Raw genomic sequence first — 24,694 nt, forward strand, 5'->3', positions numbered from 1 at the left:
ATTCAATCAGTGATCTGATTCTTAGGAATCAGGATTTTAGATCAGTAAATGATGATCAAATCCCTGTCCTTCCTGCCTTACTGTTTAACAATATATAATAAAAACAAATATTTATTGAGTACTAAGTATTTAAAAGAAAACTCTCTACTCTCACAACACTTCTGATGCTAAACATGTGTTGTTTTCCTTCGCATTAAACAATCCTGACACCAACTGTTTGGAGCTAGAGCAGACCCCCAGGTTAAGGGCTCAGTCCCACAAAACTGCCTCCACTTCAGATGCCAGCCTCAAGTCCTAGGTTGTACTTCTGACCAACTGGCTGTAAGTTGGGGGTTCCCATGACCCCCTCCTCAGGTTCTATAATTTGCTAGTACAGCCCAAAGAACTCGGGGAAATGCTTACTTAATGTTTATTGGTTTATTTTAAGGGTATAATAATAAATGGACAGAGGAAGAAATACATAAGGTGAGATCCAGAAGGGTCCTGAGCCCAGAAGCTTCTGCCTCTGTGGAGTTGGGGGTGCACCATGCTCCTGGCATGTAGATCTGCTCACCAAGCCAGAAGCTCTTGAACCTCTTTGGTTAGGGCTTTTATGCTGGCTTCGGTTGATCAGATCATTGACCACTGGTTGATCAAATCATCTCCCTTCCCCAGAAGGTGGGGGGTGAGGCTGAAAGTTCCAGCCCTCTAGTCACTTGGTTGGTTCCTCTAATAATCAGCCCCCATCCTCCAAGACTCACTTCATTAGCATAAATTCAAGTGTAGCTGAAAGGGGCTTCTTATGAATAAAAAAGAAGCTCCTCTCTCCCCTACCGCTCGGGAAATGACAAGAGTTTTAGAAGCTTTGTGCCAGGACCGGGGACAAAAAACAAACATATATTTCATATTATATCACAGGACTTTACATGCATTATCTCATTTAATCTCCACAAAAAAAAACCCGTGAGAAATGTATTGTTATGATTTTTTAATGGATCTTTATTGGAGTATAATTGCTTCACAATACTGTGTTAGTTTCTGTTGTACACCAAAGTGAATCATATGTCCCCATATCCCCTCCCTCTTGAGCCTCCCTCCCACCCTCCCTATCCCACCGCTCTAGGTCATCGCAAAGCACCGAGCTGATCTCCCTGTGCTATGCCGCTGCTTCCCACAAGCTAACTATTTTATATTCGGTAGTGTATATATGGGACTTAAGTAAACTTAAAAGCTTTTGCACAGCAAAGGAAACAATAAACAAGCCAAAAAGACAACCCTCAGCATGGGAGAAAATATTTGCAAATGAAACAACAAAGGATTCATCTCCAAAATATACAAACAGCTCATGGAGCTCAGTATAAAAAAAAAAAAAATCCAATTAAAAAATGGACGGAAGGCCTAAATAGACATTTCACCAAGGAAGACATACAGATGGCCAAGAGGCACATGAAAAGATGCTCAACATCACTAATTATTAGAGAAATGCAAATCAAAACTACAATGAGGTATCACCTCACGCCCGGTCAGAATGACCATTATGAAAAAATCTAGAAACACTAAATGCTGGAAAGGCTGTGGTGAAAAGGGATCCCTCCTGCACTGTTGGTGGGAATGTAAATAGTACTGTTGTGATTAATCCCCATTTTCAGATAAGGAAATAGATGCTTTAAAAGTTGAAGCAATTTGCTCCAAGAGAGCCAGGGACACACACCACTTCCTCCTCTCCTTTCTCCCCTCCCCTCCCCTCCTCTCTATGGGCTCACATACACACCTGTGTTAGGAGGATCAAATGACATCATTCACAGGAAAGCACTTATGCTTCTCAAATTTAAGGGGTTGTGATTTTTATCTGGGTTGACCATTCAGGAAACGGGGGACTAGAAAAATGAACTAAAACTTGCATTTCACTCCCAGACCAATGTTATTTTCTTAGACCATGAAACTCTACAGACTTCCTGCTCGCTTGCTCCTTCTGCTAACATGGATTCTCTTCCACTGAATTATCTTAATGCAAATATTGCTGACCAACTCTTCAGATATTTAAATACAGGCTGCCTTGCAATGATATTTTACTATTCGGTGTTTGCCCTAGCTTATCTCCAATCAATCAGGTCAATGTAGTTTATAAACTCTTTGGTGGCATAAATTGAGTAATATTTATTTCATTATCTTCAGAACCTAGCTTGGTGCCAGGCCCCTAGCACAGCCTTAATAGAGGACCATCTGATGAACTGTTAGAATGAACGCACGTCTACAAGTGCTGGTCTTTGGTTCTTTCCACCAATGAGGAGGAAAACCAGTTCTAGATTTGGGAATCAATACCATACCTCCAGCAACGACTCTACTCTTGCAAGTATCTTTTTCTGTCTGGGCTTTTATCCCCTCTAGACTGCAACAGAACTTTACTTTCTGGTGTTATTATCCTTAATCTCTCCATCTTACAGCCTTCATATTAGGGCCAGATAAAAACTCTCGTTACAATATATTGCTGTGTGACAATTTAACCCAAAACTTAGTAGACTGAAAGCTCAATTTTTCATATCTTATGGATTCTTCAGGTCATGAATTCAGACAGGTCCTGGGACAGCTTGTCTCTGCTCCACAATGCCTGGGGCCTCAGCTGAGAAGACCTCAATGCTGGGGGAGATTCAATGATGGGGGACTAAAATCATCTAGAGGAATCCTCACTCACAAATCTGGCCAGTCATGCTGGAACCTCATCCGGGCTGTTGGTGGAATATCTATCCATTTGGTCTCTGCTTGCTCATGGCATGGTGCCAGGGTTCCAAGAAACACCTTCCCAAGAGAACAAGACAGAAATTTATTTTTTATGACCTGCGTTTGGAACTCATATGATGTTACTTCCGTTGCAGTCACAGGCCCACCCAGATTCAGGGGAAGGGGACACAAAACCTCTCAATGGGAAGCATCCATGCCACATTGTAGGAGGAACATGTGAGATGGGGGATCATGAGGCTTCATCATCCTAAAACATCACTTTAATCCTCTTTTCCCACTACCTACAGAGAAAAAATTCTGGCATTGAAGGCATTCTACAGTTTGGCCTAAAATGCCTTTCCTCCTTTCCTCCCTTTATTGACGTCTCTTCACTCTGGCCAGACTGAGCTACTCTGTCACCGAAACTTGTTAAACTCATTTTTACTTCTGCTCTTTTATCTCAACTGATCCCTCTTCTTTTGACCTAATAAATTCTACCTCTCATTTAAAACTCTTAATGCTTAATTCGTCAGAATGAACTAGGGTGGCAGGGATCCTCAGAGAGATTACATAAGTTACACTGCCACCTAAGGATGCTTTCAGAACACCACCTGTCTGGCTGTGGCCCTTGCCATTTTGCCTTGGCTCACCTCCCTATGTGCCTGGGAAGCAGAAACGAAAGGAGAGACCTCAAACCACAACTCATTCCCAGGTTACCTCCTTTTCAAAGCCCAGATCCCTCAATAATAATTTTTTGCCCAACATGAAGAGGACAAAGTCCCTACCCTGTGGACCTCTTCTTCGAGGAGACTATGAGCAAATGACTACACATTAATTCAGGCCTAGTCAAGCGTCTAGCTCGAAGAAACTTAAAACATGAATAGTAGATAGTTTACATAGAGACTGAAGGCAGATGAAAAACAGAGTGGAAAGCAGAGATGGATAATGAACACATAAATAAACATGACAATTTCTGTATAGAAGATAGCGTGTGTGTACGGTGATGGTAGAGTATTGCTTTAACTAGGTTGGTCAGGGGAATCCTTTCTAACGAGGTGAAAGACAAGAGGAGAAGACTAAGGTGAGAGTTCTCCCAAAGGTGTAAACCCCATCATAATATGCTTTATATGCCCCCAAATGCATGTATCTGCAATAAAAGTGGAAGACAGATTCAACAAGGCAGGTGATGAGAAAAGGCAGAGTGAAAGGTAACGTCTGACGTGCTTGGGTCCGTTTTGAGAACAGGGCAGGAAAGGCAAGCAGTTAACAGGCGGTCCCACACCAGTGCTCTCCTGGGCCAATGACTTAGTGCTGAATAGAAAGCGAAAGTGAAAATAAAGCGCAAACAGTGGAAAAGGGACATTAGCTATAATTCCACTTCCTCCTTGGCCAGGGTCTTCCTGCCCCGCTCCCCGTGTTCTAGTGCCCCCTCATCGGGCTGAGGGTCCCTGCCACTGCCTCCTAACCTAAGTCCGCAGCTCCCACGAGGACAACCGGCGCTCGCTCCGCCCCCCAGAAGGAGTTCCGCGTCCTCGGCTGCCCCGTCCCCCCGCGGTGGCTCTGCGCACGCGCGGGGGCCATATTAGCAGCGGATACTAAGGCAGTGGTGGTTCGTTTTCTCTCGCGGAGAAAGAGCTCCGTGTAGGCTCTTCAGCGTCTCCCCTCGGTGAGCCTTTGCCCCCTGCGCACTCGCGGAAGCTTGGCCGCTCTCTCCGCGGGCGGGGATCCTGAGCGTCGCGGCAGAGCTGGTCCCGGCCTGCAGCGGCCGCCGAGGAACCGTAGACACGATGACTCTGCACCGACTCCTTGGTGATGGACCGGCTGCGGGACTGGCTCCGGACGGCCGCCGTCGGGCTTCTCTGCACTGAGCAGGCACCACGGGGCTGGGGACGCTCGAGCGGCGGGGCGGGCGCGGGGCCGGTGGGCAGGACAGAGTTGTAGGGCTGCCTCCGTCACTGTAAGAGTCCGTAGTGAAAGTGAACCTGGGGGAAAGGAGGTGCAGGTGAACTCGCCTCGGGCCGTTGTCCTCCGTCTGGCGTGGAGATGAGAAAGTTGTGTTCTCTCGCGAATCAGAAGCCCCGGCGGTCTCCTCTTTGTGCTCTCCTGGCTCTCTGCTCAGGGCCAGCCTTACCTTTCACCTGCGTGTTCCAGCAGCCTCATAACTGGTTACCCTGCCCCAGTCTTCACCAGCCAGAGCGATCTTTCTAAAATGCCGGTCAGCTCCTGTGGCTCTTTGGCCCAGCATCATTCTTTGGAGCCCCATTGCTTAAGAGATAGCATTCATAGTTTTTACCTGGGCACGCGGGCCTTCGGGACCTGATCCCTGCTTATCTTTCCATTTTTAATTACCGATATTCTAGAATTTGGGGAAATTGGCTCTGGAGGCCGAAGTTTGGCTTTTCCACCAAATCACGCTGAGCCCCAGTGTTGTCTTTTGCAGTAATAGTAATGACGCCAAAGATTACCATCCCGCTCCTCCCCTTCATAGTTCAGGACCCCGTATCATTCCCTGGAGAAAGCTTAAGCCTCTTAGCTTGGCATTCAAAGCTCTACATGGTCTGGATACTTGCTTAGTTCTTTAGTTTTTTTTTTAACTTCAGCTATTTCTCTCGTCCATTAAGCTATCCTGCCTCAGTGCCTTTCGCTCAAGCTTTCTCCTCTGCCTGGAATGCCTTTCCCTTCTTTCTTCCCCTGTTCTTCCTCTTATACCTAAATGTTCTCAGCCTTATTTCTGCCTCTCCCATCTCTAATTTGGGCTCATTTTCTGCATGTGTTTCTCAAAAACTACTTTCTTGATTTTCTCCAACCCTCTTCCCACTCTACCCTTAGTGCCTCTGTTTCCATATTGCTTTATAATTGTCCTTCTGTGTCTTCTCCCTCACCTGGCCACCAGACTGTACGCTCTTTAGGAAAGGGATTGCTCTTACCCATGCTGGCATTCCAGCATTTGGCATAGTGCCTGGTGCACCGTAGATGTTGGCTGAATGAAGAGAGTGAAGAAAACATTTTTTTTTCAAGTCAAGAAATGCTTTTTTAATTGTAAGTTTCATTTTAATAATTATCCTATTTTCTTTTTACAGGAATTATCACAAAGTTTAGAAAACATGGTGAGTTAATACACATGCCAGTAAGCTGTTGCCTGATAAATTGTATTGCTTGTACTCAGCTTACAGACTTGCATGAGAAAATTGAAATGGAATGATGTCTTACCAGTTTCCTCCCACTCTCTGAATTTTGTATACCAGGATGTGTTCTGTAAAATGATTTGTGGGTTTACAGGAGTTGGCTTACTAAAAGTGGGTAGGAATCACTTGTATGTTTTTCCTTTGCAGTCTCGAAGATATGACTCCAGGACCACTATATTTTCTCCAGAAGGTAAAATATAAATTGTTTGATCTGTCTCAAATAAAAAAACATTTTTTAAGTGTTTGAATTTTAGGGGTGGGTGGGGAATCTACAAACTTTTTTTAATACTAAGTTGTTCATCCTTTCTGTAGTTTGAAGTAATGATCACCAGGTTGATTATGTACATCATAGGACTATGAGTAAAAGTGGGACTCTTATTTGTAGCCCTCCAGTGTTGTTGCTGATTTCTCTTGAACCAGTGGTGCAAGAACAAGGAAGGAAGTCTTGGTTTCTCACTGCTTTTGTCTTCTAGGTCGCTTGTACCAAGTTGAATATGCCATGGAAGCTATAGGACACGCAGGCACCTGTTTGGGAATTTTGGCAAATGATGGTGTTCTGCTTGCAGCAGAGAGACGTAACATCCACAAGCTTCTTGATGAAGTCTTTTTTTCTGAAAAAATTTATAAACTGAATGAGTAAGTGAAATCTTAGGGCAAACATCATATTTTGAGAGGGCTATTCCATGTGACATGATAGAATTGAACAGTTTGTTCTGTTTTTACTTCTGAAATTTTTTCCTTTTAACTTATTCGCTTGAAACTTCCTTGAGGCCCAGGACCATATGTTATTCTTTTTAAGTGCAGGGTCAAGTACTTAGTGGAGAAACAGCGTTGTATAGTGATAAGAGTTCAAGCTTGGTAGTCACACAGCTTTGGGTTAAATCTGGGCTCCACCAGTGCAAGCTGTGACTTCACACCCATTGTTTAACTTCTCTGGGCTTCAGAGCCTACTAGAGTGGTTGTGGCAGTTTAATGAAATAAAATAAAATGAATGAGATAAACTAGCACAGTGTTTGGCATATAGGAGGCCCTCGAGGTAATGTTTATAATGGTTACTCAGGAATTATTTTGAATTATACTGAATCTTACCAAAGAACAGGCCTCCTGAAGGTCTGGGAAAAGTTTAGACAAGCCCTGTACACTTAGTGAAGTTTCTGTTACAGTTGGGTGTTCAGGGCTTTGCAGCTAGCAGAGAGCTGGATTTGCTCATTGGAGACTTTCCCTTCAGTGGTGAGCCAGGTGAATTCTGGTTATAGGGCCTTTTTGATACACTCACCCAAGAAAGTGTCATCCCTCCACAGAGTCACTGTTGGGCCCCTCAGCAGCTTGCAGGCTTGATTAGGCACAGTGCCAGAGGGTGTGGAGGCTGTAGGAGAGCCGGGGCAGCTTTCAGGGAACGGGGTGGGGGGGGGTGGGTAGAGAAAGGAAATGCACCCTTCCTGTAAGCCTAGCCCTGAGCTTCCTAGGCAGGCTCATAAAATATCCTGCCCTTCCGGTCCCCTCACCCTCACCTCCATCAAGTTAGGCCTTAGGAGATGAGAGTACTTACTACCCAAGAGCGTGGGGTAGTCTGTCTTCCTGTCTGGCAAAACCTTTTTCTTCTTTGTGGTTGAATCTTCTTGGGATTTACCCTAGCTTCCTAGTGTTTATTCTCTTGCCCTGTTCACAGGGTGGTGATGGTAAATCCATCTGTTGTGAAGAACTTAAGTGTGCATTTGTTTATCTTATGTGTTGAATGACATCAAGTTGAAAGTTTCCTACAAAGATAAAACACACATAGGTTTTGTCTGAAGGGTGTAGCAGCTGAGAGGAAGCATGGTGAATTTCTAATAGAGCTTAGTACTTTCTAAAACTTGTAAAATACCCCTGGTAAACATCTTCTCTGCTTACAGATAAATGTCTTTCTTTTCCTCAGGGATATGGCCTGCAGTGTGGCAGGCATAACTTCTGATGCTAATGTTCTGACTAATGAACTGAGGCTCATTGCTCAAAGGTATGGTCATAAATACTGTAATTGATGATATGTAAAAGTAGTTTCGATGTTTCTGAGAACTCATTCTTGTAAAGATTAAAGTCATTAAAAACCTATTAATTGCAAATTACAGTGTTTTTTTTCTTTAACCAAACTTGTAAAATATTAGTTACTGTATGATTATTAAGATGTTACCATGCCCTCTACTCTCCCCCTTTAGATTATTTATAAGTGACTATTATGTTGGCCCCATGGCAGAGATTTCTTTTCAGAGGGTATTTTGCTTAGATTGTGTATATAGAGTGTTTTAGAGAAAACTATTCATATGCCAGTTTCTTTATCCTAGGTATTTATTGCAGTATCAGGAGCCAATTCCTTGTGAGCAGTTGGTCACAGCACTGTGTGATATCAAACAAGCTTATACGCAGTTTGGAGGTACTGAAACTTTTGGAAATTTTATTCCCAAAAGATAAAACGTTTTATGAGTAATAACCTTTTTGAGATGGCAAAATGAAATTGAAAATGAAATAAATAGACACTTTTCATACATTCTCACTTCATGAACTAACTGGCTTCCACTATGTAGACTATCAAACATTTTATTAATAGACTATTGAAAGGCCAAAATAACATTTTCAAATCAGGAAACAAGTTGCTTTTTACATAATGATGAAATTTAGCACTGGTCCTCTTTGTCTTTATTCCCTCTCCTGGCTGCATCCAAATCCTAGAAACAAAAGTGGAATTTTTGATGGAGCTTATCTATGGTGGCCAGAACACGGAACAGTTTATGAATGCTTAACTTCACAGAAAAGGGGTTAGCCACTGAGCTCAAGTAACCATAGTGATACTAAATTTAGATTGTGGTATGTTTAGCTTTTTTTTTCTCTGTTAAAGGAAAACGTCCCTTTGGTGTTTCATTGCTTTACATTGGCTGGGATAAGCACTATGGCTTTCAGCTCTATCAGAGTGACCCTAGCGGAAATTATGGAGGATGGAAAGCTACATGCATTGGAAATAATAGCGCTGTGAGTATTTTTGTGTTGCTATAGAATGTAGCAAAGGGTCTAGTAACTGCCATAGTTTTAAAGTAGTGATGAGTGTAAACATTTTAAGGTAGCTGCAACAGCCTTAATGTGATATAAAAATATCTGTGATTTCTATTGGTGATGAAAGTCACAGGTACTACTAATACTACTAGGGTTTATTGCCTACAGTAATAATGAAAGGAAGTGCTAATTTTCAGTTAGAAGTTGTGAAAATAAGATCTAGTTCCCCCGTCTCCCACATACTAGTTCACAGACCCCCAGAATTCTATCATGGATACCTGGGATTCATTCATAGATCATCAACATCCCTCCTTCGCACCCCTATCCCATGTCAGCCTTATGTTGGTTATAATGCCAATAATAATTCAGGCATTATTCATGTTCCTAAAAATCACAAAAATTTAAAGGAAATTCTCTTATGTTGATTCTTCCTTATGTTTTATAGGCAGCTGTGTCAATGCTAAAACAAGATTACAAAGAAGGAGAAATGACTTTGAAGTCAGCTCTTGCCTTAGCTATCAAAGTCCTAAATAAGACCATGGATGTTAGTAAGCTCTCTGCTGAAAAAGGTAATTTATGTCCACTCCTCTAATTTGTTTGCTTAGTGAGGGAATTGATTGAGTAGGCCTTTAACATGTTATCATAGTGCACTGAAACGGCAGCCTTATAAGTTAGGTGACCTTACAGCTATTTCCTAAGACTTGACCAAGGTCAACACTGACAAGTTCTGGAGCCACCATCGCACACTACATAACAAGCTTAAGGACTTGAGCCTGAATGTTCTCAGTATTCATAGTTAAATCTGATCCATGCTATTTTATCTTATCGACTTCTTGACAATGATATCTGTGCTCATGTGTACATATAATAAAGAATATGAAAGTAATTATATGGTTATATATGTTTGGTGTCCTTTATCAGAGGTATAACATTTGCATGAGTTGTACCCTCTGTTCTTCTGAATCTACTGATCTCTTATGTTAAGCCCATGTTTGTAATTGTAAATGCTTTATTTAACTAAAGTTATATGACCATATAAAACAATATTTGTAAATAATGTTTTTCAAAAATTGTCGTAAATTAACGTATTGATTTAGTTTAGGATAACTTAGCTCCTGGTGTTGCTTTAAAAAAATGCCATTTACTTGCAGATTGTCCTCTTGTCTACTTCTACCTAATTTCAAGGAGGCACTACTCAATTTTCCCTTCTCAAAATTTCTCCTCCTTTTGGCATTAGTCTGCTTTTCTCATCCATAGTCATGGGAGCTGCTTTTCATGCCTTTGTTTTGAAAAGAGATTTGAAAAGTTCATGAAAAATAAGTGTAAGTACTGGTTAAAGATTTTGGCTGAGCCTTCAGAGGTTCTAATGAGGAAACTGGTTCTTTCTGGTCAGGCCAGCTAGAGCAATTGGCTGGTTGTGCTTTTTCCACAAAAGTAACAGAACAGCAGCTCAGAAAGTTAGTATGGATGAAGATAAAGATGATATTAAAGTAAAAATATTCATAAAAACATTACAATATTGAAGGTATTTAGTTTCCATGAAAGTATCCATGAATTACATTAAGCAGAACACTTGGAAAAGTGGTGTACTAAGGCTCAAATGGTATGAAGAGATTAAACTGTGGTTGCTTATTAAGTGTTTTGGCTAAGTATGGCTGCCTATATTACAAGTGTGTGTGTTTGCTTCTAGTGGAAATTGCCACACTAACAAGAGAGAATGGAAAGACAGTCATCAGAGTTCTCAAACAAAAGGAAGTGGAACAGCTGATCAAAAAACATGAGGAAGAAGAAGCGAAAGCTGAGCGTGAGAAGAAAGAAAAAGAACAGAAAGAAAAGGATAAATAGAAGACAAAATCAGGGATTTTATAACTCATTTGGGGCACCATTTCAGTGTAAAAACTGTCCTATTCTTCCACATTGAGAAAGCTTTGACTTTTTTTTTTAACTTGTCTAGTGGGAAAATAGGATGGTACCAACTGAATTGGGTCCTTGTTATTGCTGTCCAGGTGAATATTGTAATGATGATTACCCTTTATGGACATCTTAATCACCCTCCCCCCCCCCTTTTTTTTTTGAATAAAACTTGGAAAGAATGGAAATGGTGAAGGAAAAAATTCTCTAGCAATAACTGTTAAAGATACCAGGATTAATAGGGCTGTGGTCTTTTCACGCTTTAGGTATACTGTGGCTACTCTTGCAGTTACTTTTTTTTTTGGCTGAGTTGCATCTTCATTGCTGCGTGCGGGCTTTCTCTCGTTGGTGCCGAGCGGGGGCTCCTCTTCATTGCGGTGCCTGGGCTTCTCATTGCGGCGGCTTCTCTTGTTGCAGAGCATGGGCCCTAGGCCACAGGCTTCAGTAGTTGTGGCACGTGGGCTCAGTAGTTGTGGCTCGCGGGCTCTAGAGCACAGGCTCAGTAGTTGTGCCATACAGACTTAGTTGCTCTGCCGCATGTGGGATCTTCCTGGACCAGGGATCAAACCCGTGTCCCCTGCATTGGCAGGCGGATTCTTAACCACTGCGCCACCAGGGAAGTCCCAGTTGCTTTTAAATAAGATGTTAAAATGGACAGAAATGTAAACATCATAAAAAGAGAAAGGTGGGAACTGTGCAATGAAGATTTTCTATTCATTGTTCCCCTACCATCTTGGAGAACCTGTAGCCCAATTTGAGCACAACAGAGAGCTGTCCTTCTCCTAGGCCTCATATGATATTACCCTATCAGAAGCCTATCTAGTGAAATAAGAGTCCTTCACCAACCTTTGATACTGATGGATGTTCATACTGGACTTAAAAATTGTGTGTGTGTGTGTGTGTGTGTATGCACATACATACGTGCAAACATAGTAAAACACGAAAGGTAGAATTAAAATGAAAGCCCTGTGTATCCACTACCCAGCTTCAGAAACAAATTAATCAGTACTTTTGAAGCCCCCTGTGTGTCCCTTTCAGGCCTCATGCTTCTCTGTTTCCCTCTACCCCCGAGAGGTGACCACTGCCTTGAGCTCATCATTCCTCTAAGCTACGGGTTTTCCCCTCTGGTTTTCTGCCCCTCTACTCCAGGTGGTCCTGGTAGGTCTGTCTATCAGATAATCCCACTCCTTTCACAAAGGTGAGCGCATCACTCAGTCTGGCCAGATTACCATATCTGTCTCCAGGGATGGGTTTGAGAATGAACGTGTGGGCTGAGCCAAACCAGACTTGATATGTGGATGTGAGGAAAGAATACTGAGGGTCCTGCATTAGGACCAGCTCTCCCAGTCGTCAGCCCAAGCCATGTGGAAGGTTATGCAAGGGAAACTAAGGCCACAGAGGAAAAAGAACCAGAAGATGAGAATAATAGTTCAGTTTGGCCAAAGGGAGCTCCGCCGCTGAGCTTTGCTTAGGATGCTGTCACTTAGAATAGAAGCCTCTGATGGAAGTGCTGTAGGGCAGTGCTACTTAAAAGTGTGGTCTGTGGAGCATCACCTGGGTGTTTGCTAGAAATGCAAATTCTAGCATCCCATCCCAGGCCTCCTGAATAAAAATCTTGGCGTAGAGCCCAGCAATCTGGTCTACCAATCTCTGCATGTGTTTCTAATTCATGCTGAAGTTTGAGAAGTGCTTTGCTGCATATTGGAATCATCTGAAAAGCTTTTAAATTTCTTTGTACCCAGGCTATACCCCATACCAATTAAAGCAACCTCTGCAGTGGACCCTGGCATTACCATTGCTCGAAATCTCCCTGGGTGATGTAATGGACAGCCAGGGATGAGAACCAGTGCATTGAGCCATAGCAGCGTTGTCAATCAGATATGGGGTCCCAGCCTAATCCCTCATTAAGTGCTCTTAAGGAATAGCAGTGTCTTGGAGTTTTCTGCACGTGGTGGTGTTCAAGCTATTTCCAAGCCCCTTTGACATAGTGCTTTTTGAATCTTCTAAATTTCTCTTTATACAGTTGATTCTTGTTCGTGGTAGCCATGTTCTGTAAAGTCAGCATGAATGCTGAATTAGCAAATTCTGAGCCATTGCTCCTAGTGAAATAACAGGTTAGGTTCCTTTGAGCCTCTGGTTACAACACTTTCATCAACAGATCAATACATAACCTTGTTTTATGTGTGTTTCTGTTTAGAGACATTTAATGTTCGTTGGTACTTCATTAATATTGAACTCATGGCTAACAGCACTTTAACTCATACCTAAATGAAGCTTAATTAACGCATATATTTTCTATGTAAGGCACATCACAGCCGCCTTGTGTTTAGGAACACTAGCAAGCGCTATACTGAAGGGACATTTTAAAAAGTGAAATCACCAACAAAAAGCACAAAAATTCAAAAAGCATAGCACAAAAATGACCAAAAGAACACTTGTTTACAGTATAAGCTGAAGCAAGAAGGCAGAGTGGCCCCTTGTTTGACTTCAGCTGGGAAAATGGACATCAGGCAACAAATATTTCCATGGCTCTGTGCGTGTCCACAGTGACCAGGAGAGCGCTGTGAGTATTGGTTTTGGGGTTAAAGGCAAACTTGCAAATGCAGAATCTGTACATAATGAGGGTTGACAGTATGTCATAAAATGACCTTTCAGTCTCACTATGCACAGAAGTAGAGGTAGATGGAGAAGTGAACTGCTAAATCCTGTTGGCTTTATCTCCAGAATGTATCTGGAATCCAACCATTTACCACTGCAGGTACACTGATCCATGCCACCATTCTCTCTCACTTGGACTATTGCTACAGCCTCCATCTGCTTCCTTCCCTTCAGCCAATTCTCAACACAGCAGCCTTTCAAAATGTAAGATTGTGCTCCTGGTTTGCTCGAAACTCTCCAGTAGCTTCCCTTCTTGCTCAGTAAAAGCCAGATTCTTTACACTGGTTTACAAGGTGCCCCATATTCTGGCCCCTCTGCTACCTTCTCTTCCACCTTGTGCTCTCTTCCTCACTCTGTGTTCATCAGATGAGCCCCCTTGTTCCTTGAAATAACAAGCCCTCTTCCATCCCAGGGTCTTTGCACTTGCCATTCCCTCTGACTTGGGAATACTCTTCCCCTGGGAACATCAGTATGGCCCACTCATCTCGTGCAGGTCTCTCTTTCAATGTCACCTTATTTGGCTACTTCCTACAGAAGAGCAGTCTATTCCTCACACACTCACATTCTCCTTCTCCCTGCCGAGTTTCCTCCATAGCACTCAACACCATCTGGCCTGTTTACTGTCCGTCTACCCCACTGGAATATAAGCTTCCAGAGCAAGGACTTTGTTTTATTCAACAGCTATTTTCCAGTATGTAGAACAGAAACTGGTACCTATTAGGCAACAAATAAATATTGATGAAGGAATGAATAGTGGCTCTTGATATGGTGGAGTGAAATCCTAAAATACACCTCTTTTCCATCCAGGTCAGTAGAACTGGTAGGTTTTCCATATTCTGATCACCACTTCAACACGTGCTTCGGGTTGTGACAGCTTCAAAGGCTGTAGTGGGTAAGACAGCTTAGCATATTTTACCACCACATTAGAAGCAAGTCTTCAGGACTTCACCCAAAAGATGGGCAAATTTTGACATATTCACCCTTTTGTTGAAATAATTTCATACTGTGGGGGAAAAGTAGAAGGTGGAGTTGCAGCAGGGGCTATTCTATAACTGGGTTTTTTTCCTGCTCTTGGGCTGACTGCTAGCCTAGATTCTCACCCAGCTTCTTTTTCCTCTGTTCTGTGGTGTATTTTTAGCCCTAGATTGCAGACCCCTCTGGTTCCTGATGACGCATCCCAAATGTAAGTTTAGCAATCCTCATCTGAACAGGGGCACTCCTCCACCTACAGCAGGCATTTCTTCCTCTCACCTGGGCAAAACTTGTGGGTTCTCACAGGGGCACTACGGGTACAAGAGTACCTTAACAGAAACAAATAGGAAACCAAAAGGCTAAAAGTTTCAAATCTTGAGTCAAACTTTAAAATCAAAATCTTGAGCTGATTTCATTTTGGTGAGTTACAAATCACGTTTTTAAAAATAAATCGTGGAAAAAAATCATGTTCCTGCATATAATTTTATTGCTGGTGTTTTTCTTAATCAGAAAATAAGACTCGAACTTCTACAGTCCAGCACTTTGAAAGTTCCATGAAAGTATTTGATTTAGCAAATACTACATTCTGGAAAAAAATCAGAAAGTGGATTCATTTCTTTTTTTCTTTATGTTTACCATGTTCCTGGTAATTTTAGGTGATGTAGATTCATGGATTAGTAAGACATGTCCTCAGTTCTTTTCTTTTTTTAATTGAAACTGTATTTTAATTGAAATGCAGTTGATTTATAATGATTTATAATGATTTATAATGATTCAGGTGTACAGCAAAGTGACTCAGTTACATATATACATATATTCTATTTCAGATTCTTTTCCATTATAGGTTATTACAAGGCATTGAATATAATTCCCTGTGCTATACACTAGGTCCTTGATGTTTATCAATTTTATATATAGTAGTGTGTATATGTTAATCTCAAATACCCAATTTAACCCTCCCCTCATCCTCAGTTCTTAATGTGCAGTCTTGCAGGAAAGGCAGGGCTGTCATCAACTAATTAACAATGGAGAATGTGCTAGACTCCAGGTGGCTGTACACTGAGGTTAGGGAGCAAAGGCAGAAGGAACTGCTTGTGTAAAGGCCTGGCAGTGGGAAAGCTTCACATTTTTATGGAAAATCAGTCTCTGAGCAGAGCTAGAGCATAGCTCGTTAGGGGAAGAAGAGGAACAAGAGATGAGGTTGGACACATATGCTAAGGAGAGAAGACAGCTTCACAGATCTTGGAGTTTGTGCTCGATACAATGCAGAGGCTGCTGAGATTCTTAGTAAATGAGAGAAACAATTAACACTCGAACTCTTCGAGTCCAGAAGATGGATTAAGTAGGAAGAGACATAAGGCAGGGAAACCAGATAGGAGGCTACCGAAATAGTCAGGCAATGAAGGATGAGGGTCTAAGAACAGAGAGGAGGGAGGCTCCCACACAGTGAGGGATGAGAGAGAGGGAGTAGGGGATGACTAGGGCCTCTAACTCAGGTAAGTAGTTACAATCTAATTTAAAAAGACATTAAGTGAATATGATGAACTACTCTTAAAATTTCCTAACGTCTTTTTTCTTATTGCTGTTTTGGCTTAAAACCAATATCCCTGGGAGGGAAGCATTCTGCAAACAATATTGCACATTACACAGTGTGTAAAACCATGTCAAATGCTTTTTCTTTTTCTTCCAGGTATTGTTCATTTGTATTCTTTTGTGCAGTATCCATCTCCTTTGCTCAGTTTTCTATCAGAGCATTTAACTTCTAAAAAAATTCATTTTTGATGCAGGGATACTGAAGGCTTTTTGTGTTTATGCAGGCAAAACTATCAATCATTTATAGTTCTTGTTGTTAGTATCATGCGTATAAAGTTGTTCCTCATGCCAAAGTGTATAACATACTTCTAGTAAATTTGTGGTTTTATCACTTTTATCATGTGCAATTTTATTTATTTACTGTTTGAATTGAATTGCATTTATTTTATTTTTTATTTTATTTTTGGCCACATTGGGTCTTCGTTGCTGCACGCGGGCTTTCTCTAGTTGTGGCGAGCAGGGGCTACTCTTTGTTGCGGTGTGCAGTCTTCTCATTGTGGTGACTTTTCTTGTTGTGGAGCATGGGCTCTAGGCACTTGGGCTTCAGTAGTTGTGGCGTGTGGGCTCAGTAGTTGTGGCTCTCAGGCTCTAGAGCGCAGGCTCAGTAGCTGTGGTGCATGGTCATAGTTGCTCCATGGCATGTGGGAACTTCCCGGACCAGGGCTCGAACCTGTGTCCCCTGCATTGGCCGGCAGATTCTTAACCACTGCGCCACTAGGGAAGCCCCTATCATGCGCAATTTTAATATATAATTGGTATCTAATTTTTAAAGGCACTATTTAAGTTAATCGTGCAACTTTAATTCCATTGTTCAGGCTAATTGGGAATTGTCCCTTCTTTTTTTTTTTGCTAGATATTGTTTTAATGCGAATTATAAAAGACCAAAACCATTTTTTTACAAACTGCCCTTTTTTTAAACAAATGATTTGCTTTTAATTACAAATACTCTGTAAGACGATGCCTTCTTTTGCAAAACCAATAAGTACAAGAATAAATTTTAAACAGATGTTATTTGTCCAAGATATTTGGGGGGAGGAAGATAGCCTGATTTTTTTTCCAGTATTAAAAAAAAATGAGTCTTCCCTAAACTTTCAAAGAAAAAGTTTGAAGATATGACTCAACTGGAGAAAAAAAAAGAGAAAGACCATCTTATAGCTGCTTTAAATAGCTTCTGATAATTCTTCCGATGTTACCTTTCCTTTCCAGAACTCATATCTTCACAAAATAGTTGAATTTAAAATATTTCTAATGAACTGATTAATGGGGGAAAAAGAAAATGAATGAATTCAGAATGACATGAAATAAGATAGTTATTTGCCTTTCTTCGTTTATTTACTTATTTATTTTTTGGTAACAGCTTTATTGAGATATAATTCATAGACCATACAATTCACTCATTTAAAGGGTACACATCAATGACTTTTAGCACAGTCACAGAGTCATACAACTATCACCACAATCTTAGAACATTTTCATCATCTGGGAAGGAAATCTTGTACCAATTTGCCATCACCTCCAGGTCCCTCCTCAGCCCTACACAACCACTAATCTACTTTCTGTCTATACAGAGTTGCCTATTCTGGGAATTTCATATAAATGGAATCATATACTATGTGGTCCTCTGTGACTGGCCTCTTTCACTTAGTTTAATGTTTTCAAGGTTCATCCACGTTGTAGCGTGTATTGGTATTTCATTTCTTTGTTTACTAGATGAGAGAAATAATAGAATGAATTCATCTCCTTTTATTACTGAATAATATTCCATTATGTGATTATACCACATTTTATCTATTCATCAGTTTGGGGACATTAGGGTTGTTTCTGTTTTTTGGTTATTATGAGTATTGCTGCTTGAATACTCATGTATATGTTTTTGTGTGGACATGTGTTTTAATTTCTCTTTCTCTATATACCTAGTAGTGGAACTGATGGGTCATATCTTGGTTAATTTTTAATCCATATTTATACTATACATTCATATTAACAATTCAGATTTTAAAAGGAGTCTACTTTCCCCTATTTTCTCCTGTAAAAGCCCAATAAAAATGGGAACTGGATTGACCCCTTGAGTAAACGTACATATATGAATTCATTAGTTATACTTGAAGTAGGTCTCACAGTTGGAGAGGATTTTGGCTTCCTTTCATCCTGGCAGGAAGAATGTCTTCTCTAAGTTCCTTTATGCCTAACACTAGGAAAGGTCACGTCTTTGATTCTGTACCCAAGAGCCTTATATAATAACATTCTCTGAAAAAGTCAGTCCGAATGACTTTGAGAGAATACAGAACGAGAGAATCCAGGGTAAATTGTCTTCTGAGTCCTAAACAATCTAACAACTTGCTTTTCCCGATCACAAAAGCAGTACATGCTCACTTTGGAAAATACACAACAAATTAAATAATAATTGCCCTTACTATCTTGCCCAGAGTTAGCCACTGTTAACTTATTTCACTGGCCCAGTTTAGCTGCAGAATAAGTGTACTGGTAGACTCTGGCAAATGACAGGAAAGCTATTTTATTTATTTATTTATTTTAGGTTTAATGTGAGTTTTATTTATTTATTTTTAAATTAATTTTTATTGGAGTATAGTTGCTTTACAATGTTGTGTTAAGTTATACTGTAAAGCAAAGTGAATCAGCTCTATGTATACATATGTCCCCTCTTTTTTGGATTTCCTTCCCAGTTTGGTCACCACAGAGCACTGAGTAGAGTTCCCTGAGGTATACAGTAGGTAGAAAAGCTATTTTAAAATAGTCTTAAATGAGAATTTAAAATACGTTTTTTCCTTTTCATTGCTCTTCTAAAGCATTTTGCAGCCTTAGAACACCCTGTTTCTCAATACAACAGAGTAGAAGCTATCATTTGTTGAGTACACAAATGTGTCAGTTACTGTATATTTATCAGTGCTAATTCTCACTGTAACCTTGTAAAACATTTAGTATAATTGTAGCACTGAGGGCCTACAATGTGCTCAGTGATTTAGAGGCAAACTTTCTATTTATGTAGCTGAGAAAACCAAAGCTCAGAAGAGGTGAGTCACTTGTGCCAAGTCACACAGCTCCAGTGCCACCACTGCAGTGCAAGCCATTGCTGTCATCCCTGGCCTGTGCTTCTATGGGAGGCTCCCACACTTGTCCCTCTCCAGCCCTTTTCCCCTTGACTTCTAGAGTGTTTTCAATTTGTTGAAAACTAAAGAATACTTGAAGTCACCTGTAAGGAAAAGGATATATTTGATCCTTGGTTACATCAGATCTTCTCAGTCACTGGTGAAGCAGAGTTGAAATTGCTGTTGTGCTTTTGATGCCCATTTGGTCTCTCCAACACTCTGCGAGATAGTAGATTGGGAAATACAGAAAGGTCTTGACATATTGGGGAGTGCAGTCTTTGGTCTTTGGTGTCAAATAAACACCAGTGTGAATCCTTGCTCTGTCACCTCCTAGCTATTCATTCAACAATTATTTGAGAATCAGCTATTTGTCAAGTTCTCAGGATGATACAGTGAACAAGATAGGTAATGTCTCTGCTTTCATGGAACTTACGGTCTAGGGGAGGAAAGCAGAAAATAAATAAGATTATTAATCAGGCGTGTTATAGAAGAGCAAGGAGAGATTGTGTCTCGTGTGAGACAGCTGTGGAACTGGAAATTACCAAATGATTTCCAGTTTTGAGAGACTTGGATCAGGTGGCTTAGAATTAGGTTAAAGAAAATCGATTCTCTGGAACAATCAGTGCCATACATTAACTTTCAGAGGGAGTTTTTTTGTATTGCTAAAAGGTTGCTCATCTGGTCTTATGCATATAGAAAACGTGACATCAATTAGTAATCACTAGCTAGATGAGAAAGTGAACCTTGCTAAATAAATTAGAGGAGCAGATAATTAGAACAGAGTCCCAAACATAGTAGAGAAACAGCTCCATTTTGGTTTTAATTTATCCTCACATCCCTAAACGCCTTACATGGCAGCTTACAAATTACAAATGGAAGAGAAATATATTTAATTTTGAATTTTTTGAATGCTTTTGAGGATCATAACTTCTTAATATCCCTTGATTGAGGTGGGAGTAGTCTAGGGACAATTAAATTGGCAATCAATGAATTAAATTCTAAGAGGACAATTCTCCTGGTGCATAGCTACAAATTTCTGGAGCATTTGTGGTCTATACCTGCAGTATAATTTGTCCTTTGGATTTATTTTTGGTATATGTGGCAGTGTCTATAAATACCTCTCATTTCTAGAATAGAAAGAGAGTGAAATATAGGCTGTATATTTGATAAGAATATTTAAATTCTACCTTTTGCACAGAGTCAAGCATTTGCAATTGCGTTTTGTGGTCATTAAGTAAGGACATAAGTTTCTTTTTAAAATTTATAATAGTATGTCACCTATGAAGAACATTTCATTTAATGCAATCAATATTTACATATTTCTAATAAATTGTGTTGATCTAATACACAAATGTTGAGCTTTTGCATAGTAATTGCAAATCTGCTGAAGGAATTTATCTACAGAAATCCGTATTTGTGGGCTTTTTTACTGTAGAAATTATATTTTAGCAGCTTTATGAAGCTGTCATTGATGTATACAAATTTGATGTTTAATATACATATACATTGTGAAATGATCACCACAATCAAGCTAATTAACATATCCATAACCTCTACATAGTTACCATTTTGTGTGTGTGTGTGGGGAGAAGATTTAAGATCTATCCTTTTGCAAGTTACAAGTACACAATAGAGTATTGTTCATATTTGTCTTTAAAAAAATTCTTTCATAATATGATTCATCACTTCCAGATATAAAAGTTTTCAACATTTAGAGGGCATGGGATATTACAGTGTACTTTCTTAAGGTGGAAAACAATATCTTCATTTATAACAAGAGCTGGTATTTGTTCAGGACACATTATAATTTATTTTGTTTTGTAATGAACTGCCATTTCTTTGTTCTCTTGTGTTTTTCTATTGGTAATTGGGTCTGTGACATTGTGGTGTATATATTTACGCATATATGCTATTATTAAATTCTGTTGAGACAGCTCAGTTTTATACATGGTTTATACTTTTTGTGATATTTGATTTTATGTGCTATTTAGCTATTACAATCTAATACAAATGTGGCCAATTAATTTTCTTTTAAAGCTCTCTGCATTAAAATATGTCTGCTTTTTTACGTTTTGATCACAGCCATTGAAATAGCCCCTGAAAGGGACCTTTTATTTTTATATCATTTCTTTTGAAGAATTGGATTTTAATATCCTGTCAATACTTGCTTTTTTTCCCCTTTAATCTGTGAGAATGCATTTAACTTCAACAGTAAAATTGACAGCATCCATTTTTATCTTTAATTACCTTTTCAGTTTGTCTCTCCAAGGCTCACAGCAGAATTTATCACCAAGCCATAATGGAAATGCTGAATGGAAGATTCAGAGAATCTGCCTGGCTCTGAATTTAGCTCAGTTGACCCCGTTATAAAAAAGAAAAGTGAACAACAACATTGACATAAAAGACAACTCATTAGGTCATACCACTTGCAAACGACAATGTTTATTTTTGATTCCTCTTATTTATTTGGCCCCCTAATTCCCTTCTCATGTGCTCTTTTTTAACTCCAAAGCACCAACTCCCCTTTGCTTAAGGGTTTCGTAAGTGCAAAAGCACATCAGAGAATAGCTGCCACACAAATAATAATAACTGCCAGCTATTGAACACTTGGGCCCTGCAGCTGAGTGCTTGCTTTACCAGCTTTATGTCCTGCAAGGCAGGTTTTAAGGCTCTGGTTTAAAGATTAGGGATGGGGTCTACAGAGAGAGATTCAGTTTAGTTTGAAGTCAGGCCACCTGGGTTTGAATCTCTGCTCACCATTTTCTCCCTCACTAATGCAGAGATCTTGGGCAAACTACTTAACATTCATTTATTCATCCAACAAACATTTTGAGCATCAACTGTGTGCTCCATATACTGGGCGCCCACCGGTGGATAACAGACACAGCTGTTGCCCATCTGGAGCTAATTTTCTATAGGGGGAATCAGGCACACTAAAATTAGGTTATTAAAAATTGTGACAAATGTGGTGAGGGGAGGGGACAGGGCACACTGATACAGAGTAATAGGCAGAGGGAGTGGAAGACCCAGCTTAGGTTGGTTTGTCTCTCAAGAGGTGACCAATAAGCTCAGTCCTGAAGGAGGAGTAGTAATTAGGCAAAGCAGGGGAGGAGGAGGGCTGGGGAGAGAATAGGGCAGGCAGAGCGAGCAGTTCATGTCAAGGCAGGACCATGCTGGCTGGTTCCAGAGACTGAAAGGGGCCAGTGACCCAGGAACACGGTGTGTGTGGGGGGGGCGGGGGCGGGACATGTCAATGCAGGCAGCAGGGGCCACTCTAACGGGTGGCAAGGACTTGGGATTTTGGTTTTGGGGGTTTTTTTTGCAGTACGCGGGCCTCTCACTGTTGTGGTCTCTCCCGTTGCGGAGCACAGGCTCCGGACGTGCAGGCTCAGTGGCCATGGCTCACGGGCCCAGCCGCCCCGCGGCATGTGGGATCTTCCTGGACCGGGGCACGAACCCGTGTCCCCTGCATCGGCAGGCGGACTCTCAACCACTGCACCTCCAGGGAAGCCCTGTTTCTGTTTTAAGACGATCACTCAGGCTGCCCTCAGAATGTGCTGGAGAGTGCAGGTGGAGTCTAAGCTAGAGATAAGCATGGACTTGACTATAGTAGTAGGAGAGGAGGATTGAGATATGGATTCCAGATAGATTCAAGGTAAACAACACTTAAGGTTGAATTAGACTTGGTGAGTGAAGCAGAGGGAAGAACGAATGATGACCTCCACGTTTTTTGCTTGAATAATTAGTTGGATGGTGGTACCAGGGATTGAGATGGGGAGACTGAGAGGACAAAACATTTTGGGACATAATTAACTGACATGTCCAAGTGACGATGATGTCACATACACAGAGACACAAAGTTGAGATTAGCACCTGAGTGTGAATCTGGTCATTGCCAGTATGTGGAAGGTATTTAAAGCCAGGGAAATGGATAAGATCACAGAAGTGGGGGGAGTAGGGTGAGGCAGGGGCAGAGTGCACAGAGAAAGAGATAGGTCCCAGATTTCAGCCTGTGGAATTCCCAACATGCGGAGTCTGGGTGAAAGAAGAGGAACCTGCCAAGAGCAGTGAGAAGGAGAGGTCAAAACAAAACAAGGGTAATAAAAGTACCACACTTCTAATACTGCTGGAGTTTAAATGTGCTAGTATATTAAAAAGTGCTTAGATTATTATATTCTCCCACTACCTAGCAAGGTTAATATGATAATTATTATATTCCACTTTCTATGGCAAGGCACTGACTGGCTAGTGTGTATTATAAAGATGAATAAGACGTAGACTCTAAGCCTAGGACCTCATTATCTAGTAGAGGACATAAGATGTATAGAGAAATGGACCAAAAGATGGAACGTGGTAAGTGCTGTGAGAGAAATAAAAGTGTTCTGGAAGTTCAGAGAAGGGAGAGGCTGTGTCTGGTGGGGGAACCAGGGTAGGCTTCAAGGGGCAAGCGGCATTTGAAATGGGTCTTGAAGAAAGGGTGGGTTTGTATATTCAGGGAAAGGGAGGAGTAGGATGGGCGAAGGCAGGAAAGTGTAACAAAAATTCCATAATCTTCAGAGGAAATGTGGCGTCTGGGATATGGGTGCACTGTAGACTGTATGACAGTCCCTTTGGTCAAATCTCAGAAAGTTGGTAGACAGATGCTACTTTAGGGAACCTTTGTAGGTAGTGGCCACAGCAACAGCACCAGTTTCCATTGTCATTTGATCAGCCAGCGTTTCCTACCAGTGTGAAAACGCCTGTTATCAGAGTCAGGTGCTGCCACCATATCCAGCAACCGAGAGTAATTGGTGTATCATTCTAGAAAAAACCATCCAAGATGCATACATTATATTCTATAATTATTTGCTTGGATTTTAAAGTGACCAACAAATTACATACTTTGCCTTTCACTTAAGAACAGTAACAACAAGTATTATTTTTTTCACAGATTATGTAAATAACTGTTGTTCTCATGGTTGTTTTTTTTTATAATTTTACCCCTTTAATCATTTTTTAAAAATTATTTATTTATTTGGTTTTTTTTGGCTGCCTTGGGTCTTCGTTGCTGTGCACGGGCTTTCTCTAGTTTCAGTGAGCAGGGGCTACTCTTTGTTGCGGTGGACGGGCTTATTGCAGTGGCTTCTCCTGTTGCGGAGCATGGGCTCTAGGCACGCGGGCTCAGTAGTTGTGGCACACGGGCTTAGTTGCTCCAAGGCATGTGGGATCTTCCTGGACCACGGCTCGAACCCGTGTCCCCTGCATTGGCAGGCAGATTCCTAACCACTACACCACCAGGGAAGTCCGTTCTCATGGTTATTGATATAACACTCTGGGGAGACCTAGGAGTCCCAATTATGCTTGCCATGGCTCAGCTAACAGCCATTTAATTCTATTTTTTCCACTGACAGGTGCTGTGACCTTCAACAGTTATTCAACCACTCAGTTTCAAATCCCCTAGCTGTAGAAGCAGAATAACACTTTACTTTCTCCAAATACCGTTAGGGTGAATTGCATAAGTGTCTACATGCCCCATAAATTCTTCAGAGCAAAACAGAAATAAGGGACAAT

The 24,694-nt window shown here is 41.0% G+C and overlaps 1 protein-coding gene across 2 annotated transcripts; it reads left to right on the forward strand.

The window, feature by feature from the left end:
* Positions 1-4,255: 4,255 nt before the first annotated feature.
* PSMA4 (proteasome 20S subunit alpha 4) lies at positions 4,256-10,996 on the forward strand. Of its 2 annotated transcripts, none has more exons than XM_060095126.1 (9): positions 4,256-4,363; positions 5,778-5,804; positions 6,030-6,072; positions 6,356-6,518; positions 7,798-7,875; positions 8,201-8,289; positions 8,752-8,882; positions 9,349-9,472; positions 10,594-10,996. In XM_060095126.1, the coding sequence occupies exons 2-9, from the start codon at positions 5,802-5,804 to the stop codon at positions 10,746-10,748; spliced, it is 786 nt and encodes a 261-aa protein (XP_059951109.1). In that variant the 5' UTR covers positions 4,256-4,363; positions 5,778-5,801; the 3' UTR covers positions 10,749-10,996. The 2 variants fall into 2 exon arrangements, with proteins under 2 accessions (XP_059951109.1, XP_059951108.1); XM_060095125.1 differs by lacking the exon at positions 4,256-4,363 and adding an exon at positions 4,385-4,569.
* Positions 10,997-24,694: the final 13,698 nt, after the last annotated feature.

Source organism: Mesoplodon densirostris, chromosome 4 (genome assembly GCF_025265405.1).
Source record: "Mesoplodon densirostris isolate mMesDen1 chromosome 4, mMesDen1 primary haplotype, whole genome shotgun sequence".
Classification (NCBI taxonomy): domain Eukaryota; kingdom Metazoa; phylum Chordata; class Mammalia; order Artiodactyla; family Ziphiidae; genus Mesoplodon; species Mesoplodon densirostris.

Coding starts and splice junctions, on each gene's coding strand:
- PSMA4 (XM_060095125.1), top strand. CDS start 4,510: ATGGACCGGCTGCGGGACTGGCTCCGGACGGCCGCCGTCGGGCTTCTC. Junction 6,073..6,355: donor CACTATATTTTCTCCAGAAG/GTAAAATATAAA, acceptor TTTGTCTTCTAG/GTCGCTTGTACCAAGTTGAA. Junction 6,519..7,797: donor AAAATTTATAAACTGAATGA/GTAAGTGAAATC, acceptor TCTTTTCCTCAG/GGATATGGCCTGCAGTGTGG.